We start from the raw sequence: 15,887 nt of genomic DNA on the forward strand, positions 1-15,887 counted from the left end.
GCTCTCAACAACCATGAAATGAGCTGGGGCTTCTAGGGACAAGATGGGGCTCTGTCTACACCTCATCCCACCCATCCTCCTCCTGGGCGCCCCACTATGTCCCACTGCAGGTTGTGTGAGCAGATCTCAGGTAGGAAGGAGAAACAATTACTCCCTTGGGCTATTTTCCCACCAGCCCTTCCTGCCCTCCCATATCACTCCACTGTCACGCGCTATGCCCTACTGGGAGAAAGATGTGGCAGTTCATTTCCGTAAAGACCACAGCCTTGGAAACTCTATGGGGCAGTTCTGCTCTGTCCTATAGGGTCGCTATGACTTGACAGCAACTGGTATATCACCTCTCACCTGATACTGAAGAAAAAACTGCATAACTATTTTTGGTATGTATGTTGTTGCTTACTGGTAAAGTTTTGTGTGTGTTTAGTGTTTTCTTGACTATCAGTAGTATTAGTAAAACATCTTGTCAGGAAAGGTGACCTGTGTGAAAAGTAATCACAATGAATGCGGACATGAACTGTAGATACACAAATAAGGGAAACTGATGTCAATAGTAGGTGATAAAAATGTTAATCAAGTGCGATCAGTAGGAGCAGACGGTGGTAAATTTGACCTTTTTTATAAGACCACCACACGAGACATTTGATTCTGAAACAGGTGGTCTCCCCACTCCAACACCTAAGAAACAGAGCATGAAAAACAGCGGCATCTCTTATATCCAAAATGCCTTCCTCGAAAGCTCTTATAGAGTACCCTTTGTGCACCCAGGAAAATTAATGGCTCTGTGTGAGAACTAAAATTGTGTCACAGCCTCAAGATGACTGTACAACTGTAGCAATAAACTTACCACTGCTTGGAAGCGTTTGCGGTGAATTCTCTAACTTTACATTTTGTTTCCCTTTTGTGGGTTTTTCTGAATTTGCAGCATCTTCCTTCTTCCCTTTCCTCTTTGGGGGTTGAGGCGATAAGTTGTCACTGTATCCAATTGTTGACTTAGACTGGCGGTCATTTCCCTAAATGGAAAAAGATCAGATCCTTAGAGTGGCTAATGAACTCCCAAAGTGATTCCCACTAAAGGCCTGTCATGAATGGCACTAAATGGGGCAGGGGCGGAGAGATGGATGTATTGTGCTGATTCTGCTACTCCCCGTTTTGATACATTAACACCAAATTTATCTTCCCAGGGGCAGAAGAAGGGTCTAGCAGAGAAAGGGGAATAAAAATAATAGTTGACAAGTGCTGAGCACTTAATGTGTACCAAGTATTCCAGAAAATTATTTCACTTCATCCTCACAATAATCCTGTGAGGCAAGTACTGTTAACACCCTGTTATACAGATGAGGAAATGAGGCGGAGAAGTTAAGCAGATTGCCCACACGGCCAGTAAGTTGAAGAGCAGTCTGCGTGCAGCACCATGGCAGGCCCATTGCCTTAACCATCCTCTCACTCCCACACACTTCTGAAGAACTGGCAGGTATATGTTGGGTGAAGAATACTGACAACCCTGAGTTTGGTCAGTTAATCTAGAAAGATCTTAGTGAGTTGCTGCTGTGAATGTATAGACATCATCAGACAAGCAGACATATGCCATGCTTGAGGAGACCCTCCAATATTAACTCATCTGACTGGTGACAGCCATGGTCTCTATGAATTGCAAACCCAGATCAACACACAGATACAAGCAGCCCAGGACCACATGCTCTGTACTTGGTCCCCCAAGTGCTCTGTGTGGCAAGCTTATCCCCTACTCCTGCAAGGTGGCCACAGGCTATCACACCTTTGGTGGTTGTCTCTAGTTCCCTGCAAGCCTCTGGTAATAAGACCTTGCTTTGCCAAAAGTGGGCTCCTCAGAACTAGGTTGAGGTTGAGTTTCAGTGGCTTCTGTCACTGCCCCAACCGGAGCTCCTGGGAGCCACAAACAGATGCTAAAGTGATGGCTACTGCAAGCACTCAAGGAGCGGCTATGCTGATACTCAGTCACTGCCTGGCCACGGCTGCAGCAAAAAACAATTGTCTTGGAGTCAACTCTGACTCATGGTGACCCCAAGTGGATCAGAGAACTGTGCTCCATAGGGTTTTCAATGGCGGATTTGAACCGCCAACTTTTGTTTAGCAGCTGACTGCTTAACCGTTTGCGCCACCAGGGGGTTTCCTGCAGCGAGAAACTCCCTCCTAATAAAGCAGGCTTCGCTCTCAGATACTTAGGTGCCATACTTTCCTGAGTATGTAAGGTGTCAGTTGTAGGTCATGGAAAGAATGCAAGTTTTAGAGACCCAAAATACCTGGGTCAAAGATACTGCTCCACCACTAACCACCTATGGAACCTGGGGCTAACTAACTCCTAAATTCTTTCAGCCTCAATTTCCTTATCAGTTGAATGGGGTTAATATACCTGCCTCTAAAAAAAAAAAAAAAAACAGTGCTGTCGACTCGTTTCTGACTCATAGCAACCCTATGCAATGCCCCATAGGGTTTCCAAGGAGCACCTTACCTGCCTTTAGGTCTGTAAAAAAACCAAACCAAACCCATTGCCATCAAGTCAATTCTGACCCATAACGACCCTACAGGACAGAGTAGAATTGCCCAATAGGGTTTCCAAAGAACGGCCGGTGATTGGAACTGCCGACCTTTTGGTTAGCAGCCAAGCTCTTAATAACCGCACCACCAGGGCTCCTTTAGTTCTATAGTAAGGAAGAAATGGGAAAACAAGTAGTATAGTGCCTGCCATATAATACTAGCTCAATGAGTATCAGAATGCTTTCTCTGAGAGCAGAGATTTAATATCTTCTTTTTAAAAATCATACCAAGCCCATACCATATTGGTTGCAATCTTTATGCAACATCTGCATCTGAAAATAAATGTAATAACATTAAATAAACAAATCTGCCTAGAATCCTATTCGAATTGCTCATTTTAAACATTTATATATTCAATCATCCAGAAGCATTTAAATGGTTTTAGCCATTACCCAATTAAGAATTGAGAATAGACAACTTCACAGGATTACAAGTGAAGTTATTTATGCTATTTTGTCATAGCCTACAAGAAAATGAATTATGCATAGATTTATTAACGGTATGAAAATTTGTCCAAATATACAACAGTTTTTTTATGTAATTTAATTTCCTATTCCAACTGCACTTTAAACATACAGTTTTCATTTAATTATTGCATTAACTGCAACCAGAGCTTTTTTCTTTTCTTCAGTGATTCTTTCTCGCAAGGCCTTAAACTGTCTGGCAAAATCACCAGCCAGGTCTCACATGCTAGTCCTTTATCAGTGGACCCCATCCATCCCAAGATGCTAAAATTTTAAGAGCCTTAGATGAGAGAAGCAACCTTTCACAAGCAACTGCCAGGCCTACTAGAACGTACAGAGATGCTGTTGAACTTGTGAGGACTAACGTGGGATCCAGTGAATGAGAAATTCGGGATTTCAGGAAGATACCGTTTTTTAGTTTTCTGGGGAAAGTATTACTCATAGAACAGGTGTATTAAAGGAGAAAGCAGGGGTCCAATCCTGGAGTGCCTAATAATTAATATAATTTTAAAAATTAACTGTCATGTTGAATATACAAGAAACTTCTGATTTACTGCGTTTGTGACAGGGACACTTGAATGGGTGATTTGGGAACATCAGGAAAGAAGAGTTGCTTCAAATAACGACATAAGGCATGTCTTTGGTAAGGGACACCCACGCATCAATTACTGAATGTCGACTGTGCACCAGACACTTTGTAAGAACTAAACTAAAGTGAAAGGGGAAAACTGCTGTGTAATTAGAAAATTGGAAATAATTTAAGTGCTTTTCCTTTTTTTAAAAAAAAAACTGAACATAAATTTATATAGTATGTAATACAGATGTTATATATTCACGTGTTACATATTTATTTTATATACTTAATTATATAAATTAAATCTAATTAAATAAATTATATAGATAGATAAGGAGAAAGGAAGCTTCTTTTTTTTTGAGGCTTCTACCTGTGACTTGGATACAGCTAGACGATACAGATAATAGATATAGATAAGTATTAGTTGTAATTACAGATATAGACCAAAAAAAACCCTGTTGCCATTGGTCAATTCAACTCATAGCAACCTTATGGGACAGAGTAGAACTGCCCCAGAGGGTTTCCAAAGCAGTAATCTTTATGGAAGCAGATTGCCACATCTTTGTTCCGTGGAGCAGCTGGCGTGTTTAAACTGCTGAGCTTTCAGTTAGCAGCCGAGTGCTTAATCACTGTGCCACCGGGGCTCCTAGCTATAGATATAAAAATATATAGATATTCATTGCTATTTAGGGGACAAATGATAAGGGATAGGGCAGTTTTGCCAACTCATACAGCTATGTCAGTCAATACAATAATACAATTGATAACCTCTTATGTGCTAAATAAACATTAAGACTAATATTTAACAAAATTTATAGATAAGTATTATTTATAGATAAGTATTACTGGGTTATTATTGTCACTATTTTTCAATAAAGGAATTAACTTTCCCAAGGTTCCCCTAGTTTGATTTTCCCACTACACTGAAGCTTCTTAAAGCCCGAGGCACTAGAAACACCTATTATTCTATTATATAATATGGCTTCCTGAAGCAATCAACCCAGAAGTGACAAATTACAACTTTATCCCTAAGTAGAAGGAATCAAAGATGTAGCATAATTTTATAGGGTATACTACACAAAAACTAGACCCCATGTGATACTTTACTATCCTGCCTTTTGCCTCATATACGTATCAACATATCTGACAGGAATAGCAAACCTCTGGCTCAAACAAACCAACAAGCAAAGCAACAAAAGTCCTTGAATTATCCCTCTATCTACGGAGATTTGGATTTTTTAACAGGTCTCTAGGTTCTTTTCACAAAGATCCAACCAACTCAGGTTTCTTACATCAATAAAGTAAACCCATCTTCCACAACCATAAAAGCACATGAAAGATACATAGACCACAAATATATTTACATTATTCAAGTTGAGAATAATTTTGAGAGAGGTTTGCCTCACTGAGCAGTTTTCACATGCATACATTTCGGCAGGGGCCTTGGTGGCTCAATGGTTAAGAGCTTGGCTGCTAACCATAAGGTCAGCAGTTTGAATCCACCAGGTGCTCCCTGGAAACCCTCTGGGGCAGTTCTACTTCCTATGAGGTCAACTCAATGGCACAAAACAACAACACATTGTGGCAACTAGGTCTTAGAAAGGAGGGAAGCAGTAAGAAGGCTCTAAGCCCTAGTGGCATTGTGGTTAAGTGTCTGTCTGCTAACCAAAAGGTCAGCAGTTCGAATCCACCAGGTGCTCCTTGGAAACCCTATGGGGCAGCTCTACTCTGTCCTATAGGGTTACTATGAGTTGGAATTGACTCGATGGCAATGGTTTTTATATTTCAGTAGTGCAGACAGGGAAACCATGTGAGCAAGAAGAGGTCCTGACTGAGGTGGGCTTTATGAATGAAAGTAAGAAAAAAAAAATTTTTTTTTTTTCTTTAATCCATAGTGGCCTCATTTTCAAGGTCCCTGGGTGGCACAATTAGTGCTGACTACTAACCTAAAGGTTGGCGGTTTGAATCCACCTGGGGGCACCACAGAAGAAAGGCCTGGCAGTTACAGCCAAGAAAACCCTATGGTGCACACAGAGTCGGCACGAGTCAGAATCAACTTGATAACAAGAAGTTTGTTTTTTTTTAGGGGGTCTCAGTTTACCCCATGATAAATGAAGTTTTTAGAGTATGCAGAATTTTTCGTACTATGTGTATAACTTGCTTCACAGTGGCTTGTGATACATGGATTTTTTTTTTAAAAAAGCCATTAAGTTGATTCTGACTCATAGCGACCCTATAAGACAGAGCAGAACTGTTTCCGAAGCTGTAATCTTTACGGGAGCAGATTGCCCCATCTTTCTCCCACAGAGCGGCTGGTGGGTTGTTTGTTTTAGTTTGCTTTTTACCAAACCTTAGCAATTACAATATTTGATCCTATAAATTACTGATAATATGATGCATTATCCAAATGGTAGTAAGAATAACAAAAGACAATTTAGTCTTTGCCCTTTCAAATATTTCTCTGATTTAAAAAAATTTTTTTTTCTTTACACTAGAGGGCGCTTTGATTCTATGTGGTGCCATCTCGCAGCTACAAAGGACAGCCTTACATTAATGGGCTTATTTTTTTAAACTCAACAGAACTTAAGACAATTCACTAACTTAAATTATTCCCAATTTGCTCATTTCTGTTTTGTGACTCTCCCAGCACTGTAAGCCTGTACAAGGGGTGGCTTCTGGCCTCACCCTGCTCTGCACAAAGCATTCCCTGAGGGCTGTTTTGAGTCTGCTTGTCACCTGGAGTCCCTACCCCTAGGATGTCCCAGGGAGACCCTGTTGACTGAGTCACTTAAGTACCACAGGGGTCTCCTTTATAGACCAGGGAAGCTTTCTTTTTCTTTGCTTAAGTTCTATCAGGCCCCCATCCACACCCCCTTCTTTATGCAATAAAGCAATTCCTATCAAGCTGTGTGGAAAGGTAGACTTCTAATGAATTTCCAAAAATCTAGTTCTCCATCCCCTTTGATTTACACCACGGGCCCAGGGATGCTTTCCCTGCTGATTTGGCAGTGGTTCCTAAAGTTTTAAGCCAGCTCTCTCCTTCCCACAGTCCCCTTCAGACCCACAATCCCTCTGCGTACTGAGTGGTTAAGGATCTATTAAACGCTTACATTCTCCAGGGAACCAATTAATTAAAGAAAAGGGGTAAATTAATCCTTCTGTTAAAAATCGACTTTGTGACTTTGCATTTATTTACATAAGACATTCTCCCTGGCGCTCACTACCAGCTACCCACACATTCACTGAACAAGCTTTAGTGAGGACCTACTATGGGCCAGGCCCTGCAGGAAGGGGTTATTCTCCTCTGCTCCAATGTAGCCTCCCAGAAGAGGCCTCCCCTGACCACTGCAGCTAAAACGGCACCCCTTCTCACTTTTTCTTCCCATAACCTGATGTATTTTTCTTCAAGCTTATTCCTGATTAATATCACACTTATTGTTTGTTTGTCCGCCTTCCTCTAGAATGTCGGCTTCATAAAACTAGTTCCAGTGGTCGTCCTGTTGATGCCAGTTCGCGGTGACCCTGGGTGTCAGAGTAGAACTGTGCTCCATAGGGCTTTCAGTGGCTGATTTTTTGGAAGTAGATTACCAGGTCTTTTTTCTGAGGCACCTCTGGGTAGGCTCAAACCTCCAACCTTGCAGTCAGCAGTGACAGTGTTAACTGCACCACCCAGGGACTCCAAACTTCATGAATTAAGTGCTTATCTCCAGACCGCCAAGCACTAGAACAGTGCCTAGGACACGATATGCACTCAGTAAATACCTGTTGGATGAATGGATTAATCAATGACAGCAGACAGTTACAATGTACTTGAGAAAGAATTATATACATGCTCATTCTCCACTGCTGCCACCTGATCCAAGGTACCTGCATCACACACCTGGACTCCAGCCTTCCTACTGCCTCCTGCTTCCATTTGTGCCTTGACCCAGTTCTCTGTAGACACCAGCCAGTGACTTACATCATAAAAATGTAAGTCACTGAACAATTTGTGTAGAAATTGTTGAATGGGAACCTATTTTGCTGTGTAAACTGTCACTGAGAACACAACATTTTTTTTTAATGTAAGTTAAATGATATCTTTCCTTTCTTATAACCCTCAAATAGCTTCCCCTAAGAAGTAAAATCCAAGCTTCCTGCGTGGCCTATAAGTCCCTACGTGACCTGGCCCTGCCTGACTCTCCAATGTCATTTCAGACTACTCTGGCCTTCTTTCTGCCCACCACACATGCCAAGCTACTCTACCAAGGGCCTTTGTAACTTTGCTTCCTCTGCTTTGTTCTTTTCTCCCCATCCCCACTCTGACATCCTTTATATCATTAAGGTCTCGGTTTCAGAGAATTTTATGTAAGTTGGTGCATGCCACATTTTATTTTCCTCATAGCACTTATCACCACCTGAAAGTTTTATATATTTGCTAATGAGTTTATAATCTGTCTACCCTCACCCATCTCTCCCACCCCACATGCACACACACTAGAGTGAAAGACCAGTAAGGTTCAAGACCTTGTCTGTCTGTTTACCACTATCTGCCCAGTGCTTAGAGTGGTTCCTGTCACTTACCAAGTGCTCAATAAATATGTGTTGAATAGCCAACCAAATGGATGGATGGGTAGATGGGTGGGTGGATACATGTTACATATTTTAAAAGAGAAATTTTAAATTTTCCAAATTTCACAACTATAAACACATAATTCCACCGTTCAGTAATTGTGAATTCAAAGAGTTGACTCGTGCTCTCTGTTCTGACATCAACTTCCCCTGTGGCTTTTATTCAACTGCACCGGGTCCCTGTGTAACCACCACCCTTACATGAGCTACCCTGTGAGAATTAACCAGCTAATGTTTGCATGATACACAGAACAGATTCCTCTACAAAGCCTTGAAGAAGAACAAGAGAACAAAATACAATTTCTAAACCCTTAATTCATTGGTTTTGCTTAGCTTTATAATGGCTAAATAAATTTTTTAACTACTGGAATATTCTTCTCACTCCTCTTCCTCTCCATACTCTGAGAATTTAGGCTGCCTCAAGCCTACTCCTTGTGGTTCTCTCTGCACTCTCTCCATCTGGGCTCTCACTCACCCATCTCATTCAATCAGTCAGGGTGAACCCAGCTAGAGATACCACAATGACCTAGACACGGTCTTCTGCTCTTCCTAGGGCCATTCTGCATATGAACCCACATATCTACATCTCTGGCCCTGATGTGCTTCTCAAGCTCCAATCTCTACCATTTACAACTACTTGCTGGACACTTTCAACTCAATATATTTGAAATTAAGTAGGTCAGTATTTCCTCTGACTTCCCTCTTTCTAGGAGTCCCTAGATGGTGCAAATGGTTAAGAGCTACTACTCACCGCTCGACTACTAGCTGAAAGATTGGTGGTATTAGCCCACCTAGAGGTAACTTGGAAGATAGGCCTGGAGATCTGCTTCCAAAAAGTTACAGGATTAAAAACGCTATGGTGTAAAGTTCTACTCTGGACACAAAGGGTAGTCATGAGTCAGAATCAACTGGACAGCAAACAACAATGACAACACCTTCTTTTTGGCCACAGCACCACCATTTTTCTCAGGCATCCAAGCTCAAAACCCTGCAGTTATCTTTGGTGCCAACCTCTCCACTAACCCCATGTATCCAACCACCAAGAAAGCCCTTTGTTTCTTCATGAACAATAATCACTTACTGTTACCTCTGCCACCTCTCTAGCCTAGGCTCTCATCTTGTAACAAGGCTACTGCTATCACCTCATAATTGACATCTTACCTACGGCCTCTCTCCATATTTAGTCTTTCTCCACATAATAGATCTGACCTTTCTAAAACAGACTCCAATTAATATTTTCACCTTTCAGAAGCCCTATGAGCTGCTCTCTACTCAAGGATAAAGACTAGACTCCTATTTCAAGGCCATCTACAGACAGCCACCACCTGACATTTCAGGCTCATCACCCTCCATACCATGGATGGACCCTTGGTTCTAGACAGCCTGAGGGGATTCATTGTCCCCCTCCAAGCTCAATCCTTCCCCCTCCTCAGCCATTTGCTTGATGAGGGGTTTTGGATGCATTACTTCCACTCTTTGTGCTTCCTTTTCTTATTTTTAAAATATGGATAACAACAGTACCTGCTCTGTGGGGCAAGGATTAAATAAATCACATCTGTAAAGACTGTGGCATAGTTTTAAGCCCTTAAGTATTCACTTATCATCAGCCAGTGTTACTGCTCCTCCACACGCCACAGAGAATCTCTGCTTCCCTCCACACGCCATCCCTTCTATCGGAAATCCCTTTCCCGTTATCTATCTTTACTTGATTCTTAAGGCAAAGCTTAAATTCAACTTCCTTCATGAACTTTTTCCAACTCACATTGATTCTTTCTCTCTCTCTCTCTCTCATGTTTACTAATCTCAGCACATATTTGGTGTTAGCTTTATCTTACTACCTTTTCAAGCTTCTTCTCTATCTCAATTAGATTGCAAGTCTCTTGAGGGCAAGAGCTATGTCATAAATAGTACAATAGTCTCAGCAAATGAATGGGTAATAAACATCTGATGTTTGCTATGCTGAGTTCAGCATATTCATCTAAAATTATTTTCCTTGTTTTAAGAATTTTATATGATGTAACTAACAATAAGGGGGCAGAAGATATCTAAAGAATCATTCGAAGGCAGTATCATCGCCCATCACTTATTTTACAAAGTAAGACTTTGATTTAGTTAACTCAGAGGGAGGAGGAAGATGTCAGATCTGTTTTTATCAAGACTAGTCAGGTAATTCGATCTGAGGGTAGAAAGAAAGCCTTAGACAGAAAAACCTGTCACAGTAATACCTCGGCATGACATGAAACTCATCTCCATGAGGGAGAATAGGCTAAAAATACAAATAGGTTAATAAATTGCCTAACTGCCTGTCATAGGTCCCACAAAATGTTGCTGTTGTTATTAGCTGTGGTAGAGTCAGCTGCCAACCCATGACAGACCCATACACAATGAGATCAAACCATTGTGTTCCAGTTTTCACTGGCTCATTTTTGGAAGTAGACCTCCAGACCTTTCTTCCTAGTCTGTCTTAGTCTGAACACTACGTTGAAGTCTGTTCAGCAACACACAAACCTCTACTGACAGATGAGTGGAAGCTACACTTGAGGCACACCAGCCGAGAATCAAACCTACATCCCTCACATGGAAGGTAAGGATTCTGGCATGGAACCACCACTGCCTTCTCCCATATAACAGTCATTTAATAAATGTTTGCTGAATTAATGAATGACAGATGGAAAAGTTTCTGATGGGGAACAACATATTTAGAATGATTCTTAATCTTTTGAGAAATATAACTGAGGATTATCATTTTCTTACCAAATCTTTTTAGTCTTTGTCAGAGATACACAACAAGATGGATAGACCACTTACATGACCTAATATAGCATGTCGCATACTTGCAGGCATTATGGACTAGCTTTCAACCACGATATAAAGTAAATCAGGTCTATATACAAAGAGAAAGAAATCTATTTTGTAATCATATTTTTAAAAAAATGTTAGCCCTCTTTTTAGGACCTTAATTGTAACACTAAGGTGTTAGTGTTGTTTCACATAATTGCTTATATACCACAAGACAGCTATGTTTTATTTCTTCAGATTTAATTGAAACCCTAAGGACAGTCTCTCTGCATTGTATAGAAATACAGAACATTAATGAGTAAACCATCTGATACTTACACTCCCTTTAGACTTTTTGGATCCTACAATAGGAGGTAGTGAAGAGGCTTTCTGACTGCAAAAAAAAAAAAAAACACTGCAGTTTAGAAATCTAAACATTATTTGCAAATAATACATAATGGAAGACAAATGTCACCCCAAACTGGAAGGCAACCATTTACTGACATCTGTGTTTCACAAAAGGTACCACAGATTTTCTCAATTTCACTAAGAATACCCTAAATTTTCCAAATTCTATTACAAAAGAGTTCTAATGCTTTCCTATATACTATTTTAACTGATGCTTATAAACTTTTAGTACCACCTTAAGTTTTTTCACAGGACTCATATTCAAATTCCAAAATTTTCTGCTTGCATTTCAGAATAAATAATTTCCCAGGCTGAGTAATTACTTCACCAGGTTGAGTTAAGAAAAGTAATTTCCCACTGTTTTTGTAAGGTCTACCCTGTCTAACTCTGATAGAAGAGCAGAGTGGTAAAATATTTGCAATTATATCCACACAGTTTTTAAACTAGCCATTCTCAACAAAAAAGAAATAAAGTCCCTTAGATTATAAGAATAAGCTGTTTCACCGATATCTATGTTATTAGGAAAAGACTCAGTTTGAAACCCAACTGAACCTCTGCAAAAACAGGACACATATATAAAGGTAAATCTTACTAATTTGTGCAAGAATGCCAACATGAGTTACAGTTTACGTACTACCACTGTAGTAACTGAGCTACACACAGTAGGTCACAGCAGGCTAATCAACCTCTTTTAATAACTGTGAGATTTACAGCTGCTTGGCAGAGATGGTTAAGGGATTTGATTTCACAGATGGGTAAGGTCGGCTAGCAATACATCTGCTGGTAAATAATTCTAAAGTGCTGGCAAGTCATGTTTCTTCCATAGTTCAAGCACTGCCCCTGAAATTCCATTTCATCTATTACTGATTTAGAAATCCTAGCACTGGCTCTCCATCAAACTATACATATCGTGGGAGGAAGCAGAGCAAGATGGCGAAGTGAGTGGGTGTCCCCACTTACTCCCCCAGCAACTAACCCACTGAACATCGAATAAAAACAAGCACAGGCTGAGATCTCAGAACTCTGGATGGCAGCTGAGGTACTGGAGAGTTGGGCTGAGTCCAGAAGTATGGGAGAGAAGGAATGGGGACAGCACAGAAGCTGGGAGAACCTACTCGCTAAAAATCATGAGTACTTGCTGATTGCAACCGTTTTGGGACAACACCCCAAACAGGCAACACAAAAACGGAACTAATCTGAGGAAGGTGTAGTCCAATTTTTTAAGGCAGCTCAGATTGGTCATGGGAATACATGGGCTGTGCAGTTGGGAGGACACAAAGGGAGACTATGATGCGGTGAGACAGTATTGTTGAATCTTCCTGAGGCCTGAGACAGACAGGCACTAGGACAAGAGGAACTGCAAGGGAAACAGGACAAGAGGAATACTTTGGACAGACAGTGACACCGAAGGAAACAACTAGCTCCCTGCCCGCAGTGGGACACCATCAGAAAGCCTGTGAAGGTGCGCCCATAAGGTAAAGACGTAGAGATATCCCCACCTTTGCCTCAGGAAAGCCGAGCCCTACTGCTTACATCAGAGCCTGTGACTAGATAGCCCACCCCTCCTTCCCGCATATGTGTATTGAATTCTAGAAATCAAGCATTCAGGACAGAATCATCACTGAAAAAAAAACCTAAGGAAAAGAGGACCCTCCAGTGGTTCTCAGGTAAACATACCATCCCCACTACTGCTGAGTCAATTCTGACTCATAGTGATCCTGTGGGATGGGAATGGGGCTGCCCCTGGGCTTTGAGTGGGGTTCTCAGGGCTCTGAGTCTTTGAGGAGACAGGCTATTGCATCTTTCTCCCACAAAGCAGTTGGTGGGTGCAGGCCCGGGCCTTTCAGTTGGCAGCCAGATGCTTGCCACCAGGGTGCTCCATCAGAAAAATTTCCCACAAAAACCAGAATACAAAATTAAAGTAAAAAAAAAAAGATAATGAAATGGTGCAAGTTCAAAAAAAAATAGTAAAACACATGGAATCATAAGAGAAGAAGGACCAATCAAAAGCAAAACATGAAGACAAGGAAATTTTTCCTATGGAGGCAAGAATAATGCAAAGAATTGATAATTTCCAAACTTTTGTGCTACATATGTTTAAAGAAAGCTAAAATCACACAGAAAACAAAGTAGCAGAGATCAGGAAACAAATGGAGGAACACAATGAGAGACTCAACAAAGAAACTGAAAACATCAAAAAAAAAAAAGAAAAGAAAAAGCACAGAATTACCAGAACTGAAGAACAAAGCAACTGAATTAGAAAAAGCAAGAGAAACACTAAATAGAGTTGAACAGACAAAAGACAGAATAAATGAACTAAAAACCCAGTACCCAGTAGAAGATAAAATAACTGAATTTATTAAGTCTCAAGAGAAACAAATGCAAAGAACAAAGAAAACCGAACAACCCCAAAAGGTAATATGGGATTCAGTTTAGAAATCTAACATTAAAATTATTGGAATCCCAGAGCATCATGACAACAATAAAGCTACAGAAACAATATTCCAAGAGATAATCAGAATTTCCCAAATCTGAACAGAGAAACAAGCCTGCAAATACAGGTAGCTACAAGAACTCACATCAGAAGAGACACAAAAAGATCAACTCTGTGACATATTCTAATAAAATTCTTGAAAATCAAAGACAAGGACTGAAAGCATCAAGAGAAAAACACAATAAACTTACCAAGAGTTTTTCATAAGAGTCAGTATGGATTTCTCCCGAGAAACTCTAAAGGTGAGAAGACGATAGAGTGACACATATAAGCTACTGAACCAAAACAATTGCCAACCAAGAATTCTTTACCCAGCAAAGTTGTCATTCAAAAATGATGGGGAAATTAAGACATCCCCAATCTCTGAGAATTTGCCACTACCAGACCAGCTCTGCAAGTATTACTCAAAGGAGTACTTCAACTGGAAAGGCAAGAGCATTAAATACATACTCATATCTATACATGGGGGGAAAAGATAAGAGAGAGAGAGATCTCCAAAAAAATGCAACAACACAGGCAATCATAAGGACCAAGTATATGGTATTTTCAGGGAATAAACTCAATAATTGAATCCTGCAACTAATACAACATAAAGTTTGCAAGAAATAAGTACAAAGTAAACTCATCAAATACAGGTTGTACACTGATGTCAAAAGAAACTCACCAACAGAAATGCGGGAGGAAGGAATATATTTATTATGTCAAGGTTGTATGCTAACTGTTATTCATATGTTAAATATTGTTGTAATTATAAGTTGTGTAATGTAACATATTCAGTAACCACTACAAAATAATCACAAAGAAACATTAGGAAGAAAGCAAAAAGGCTCATCACAAGAAAGTACCCAAATACAAACAAAAACAGAAATAAGAGAAGAAAAAAAACTAAGAAGACATGAAACACTCAAAAAACAAACAGCAAAATAAGTAGACATTTTGTTTTCAGTATTAACCTTAGATGTAAGTGGTCTAAACGTCCTATGCAAAAGACAGAGTGGCAGAATGGATTAAAAAAAAAAAAATGACCCATTATTTTTGTCTAAAAGAAACACACCTTAGACATAAGGACACAAACAGACTGAAAATAAAAGGGTGGGGAAAAATATTCCATGCAACCAGTAAACAAAAGAGCCGCGGTGGCCATACTGTTATCAGATAAAATAGACTTTAAATCAAAATCTATTACAAGAGATAAAGAAGGGCTTTACATAATAATAAAAGGGTCAATCCAGCAAGAAGGCATAACAATTATAAATATTTATGCACCTAACAGCAATGCACCAAAATACATGAAACAAATACTGATTAATATGAAAGGAGAAATAGACAATTCTACAATAATCATAGTGGACTTCAATACAATACTTTAGATTATAGACAGAACATCTAAAAAGAAGACGACTAAGCACATTGAGAACTTAAATAAAACCATAAGCCAACTGGGCCTAATGAACACTTAGAGAACACTCCACCCAACATCAGAAAAATACACATTTTTCCCTAGCACACATGATCGTTTTTGCAGAACAGACCATACGCTAGGACAGAAGACAAGTCTCAACAAATTTTATAAGACTGAAATCATACAAAGCATCTTCTTTGATCATAATGGCATAAAGCTAGAAATCAACAACAGGAAAAAAAAGGGGAGAGAAAAATGAATACATAGAAACTAAATAACACACTACTCAAAAACTACTGGGTCACAGAAGAAATCAAAAGTGAAATTTAAAAATTCCTAGAATCAAACGAAAGTGCAAACATAACATAGCAAAACATCTGAGGCACAGTAAAAGCAGTACTCAGGGAAATTCATAGCAATAAATGCCCACATTAAAAAAGAAAAAAGATCCAAACCATTAACGTAAACCAACAACTTCAGCACATAGAAAAGGAAGAGTGAAAGACGCCAAAAGCTACGAGAAAAAAGGAAATAATAAAGATCAGGGCAGAAATAAGTAAAATAGAAGAACAGTAGGAAGAA

At 39.9% G+C, this 15,887-nt stretch overlaps 1 protein-coding gene across 1 annotated transcript in view; it reads right to left on the reverse strand.

Moving 5' to 3' along the window:
• The window catches only part of DCDC2 (doublecortin domain containing 2), a 220,107-nt gene that overhangs the window by 116,208 nt on the left and 88,012 nt on the right, over positions 1-15,887 (reverse strand). The window contains exons 6-7 of the mRNA XM_003416442.4: positions 11,341-11,395; positions 845-1,010 (exon numbers count right to left, since the gene is read on the reverse strand). Of these exons, the coding sequence (XP_003416490.1) occupies positions 845-1,010; positions 11,341-11,395 (221 nt within the window). The remainder of the gene's footprint in view (positions 1-844; positions 1,011-11,340; positions 11,396-15,887) is intronic.

Source organism: Loxodonta africana, chromosome 1, assembly GCF_030014295.1.
Source record: "Loxodonta africana isolate mLoxAfr1 chromosome 1, mLoxAfr1.hap2, whole genome shotgun sequence".
NCBI lineage: Eukaryota > Metazoa > Chordata > Mammalia > Proboscidea > Elephantidae > Loxodonta > Loxodonta africana.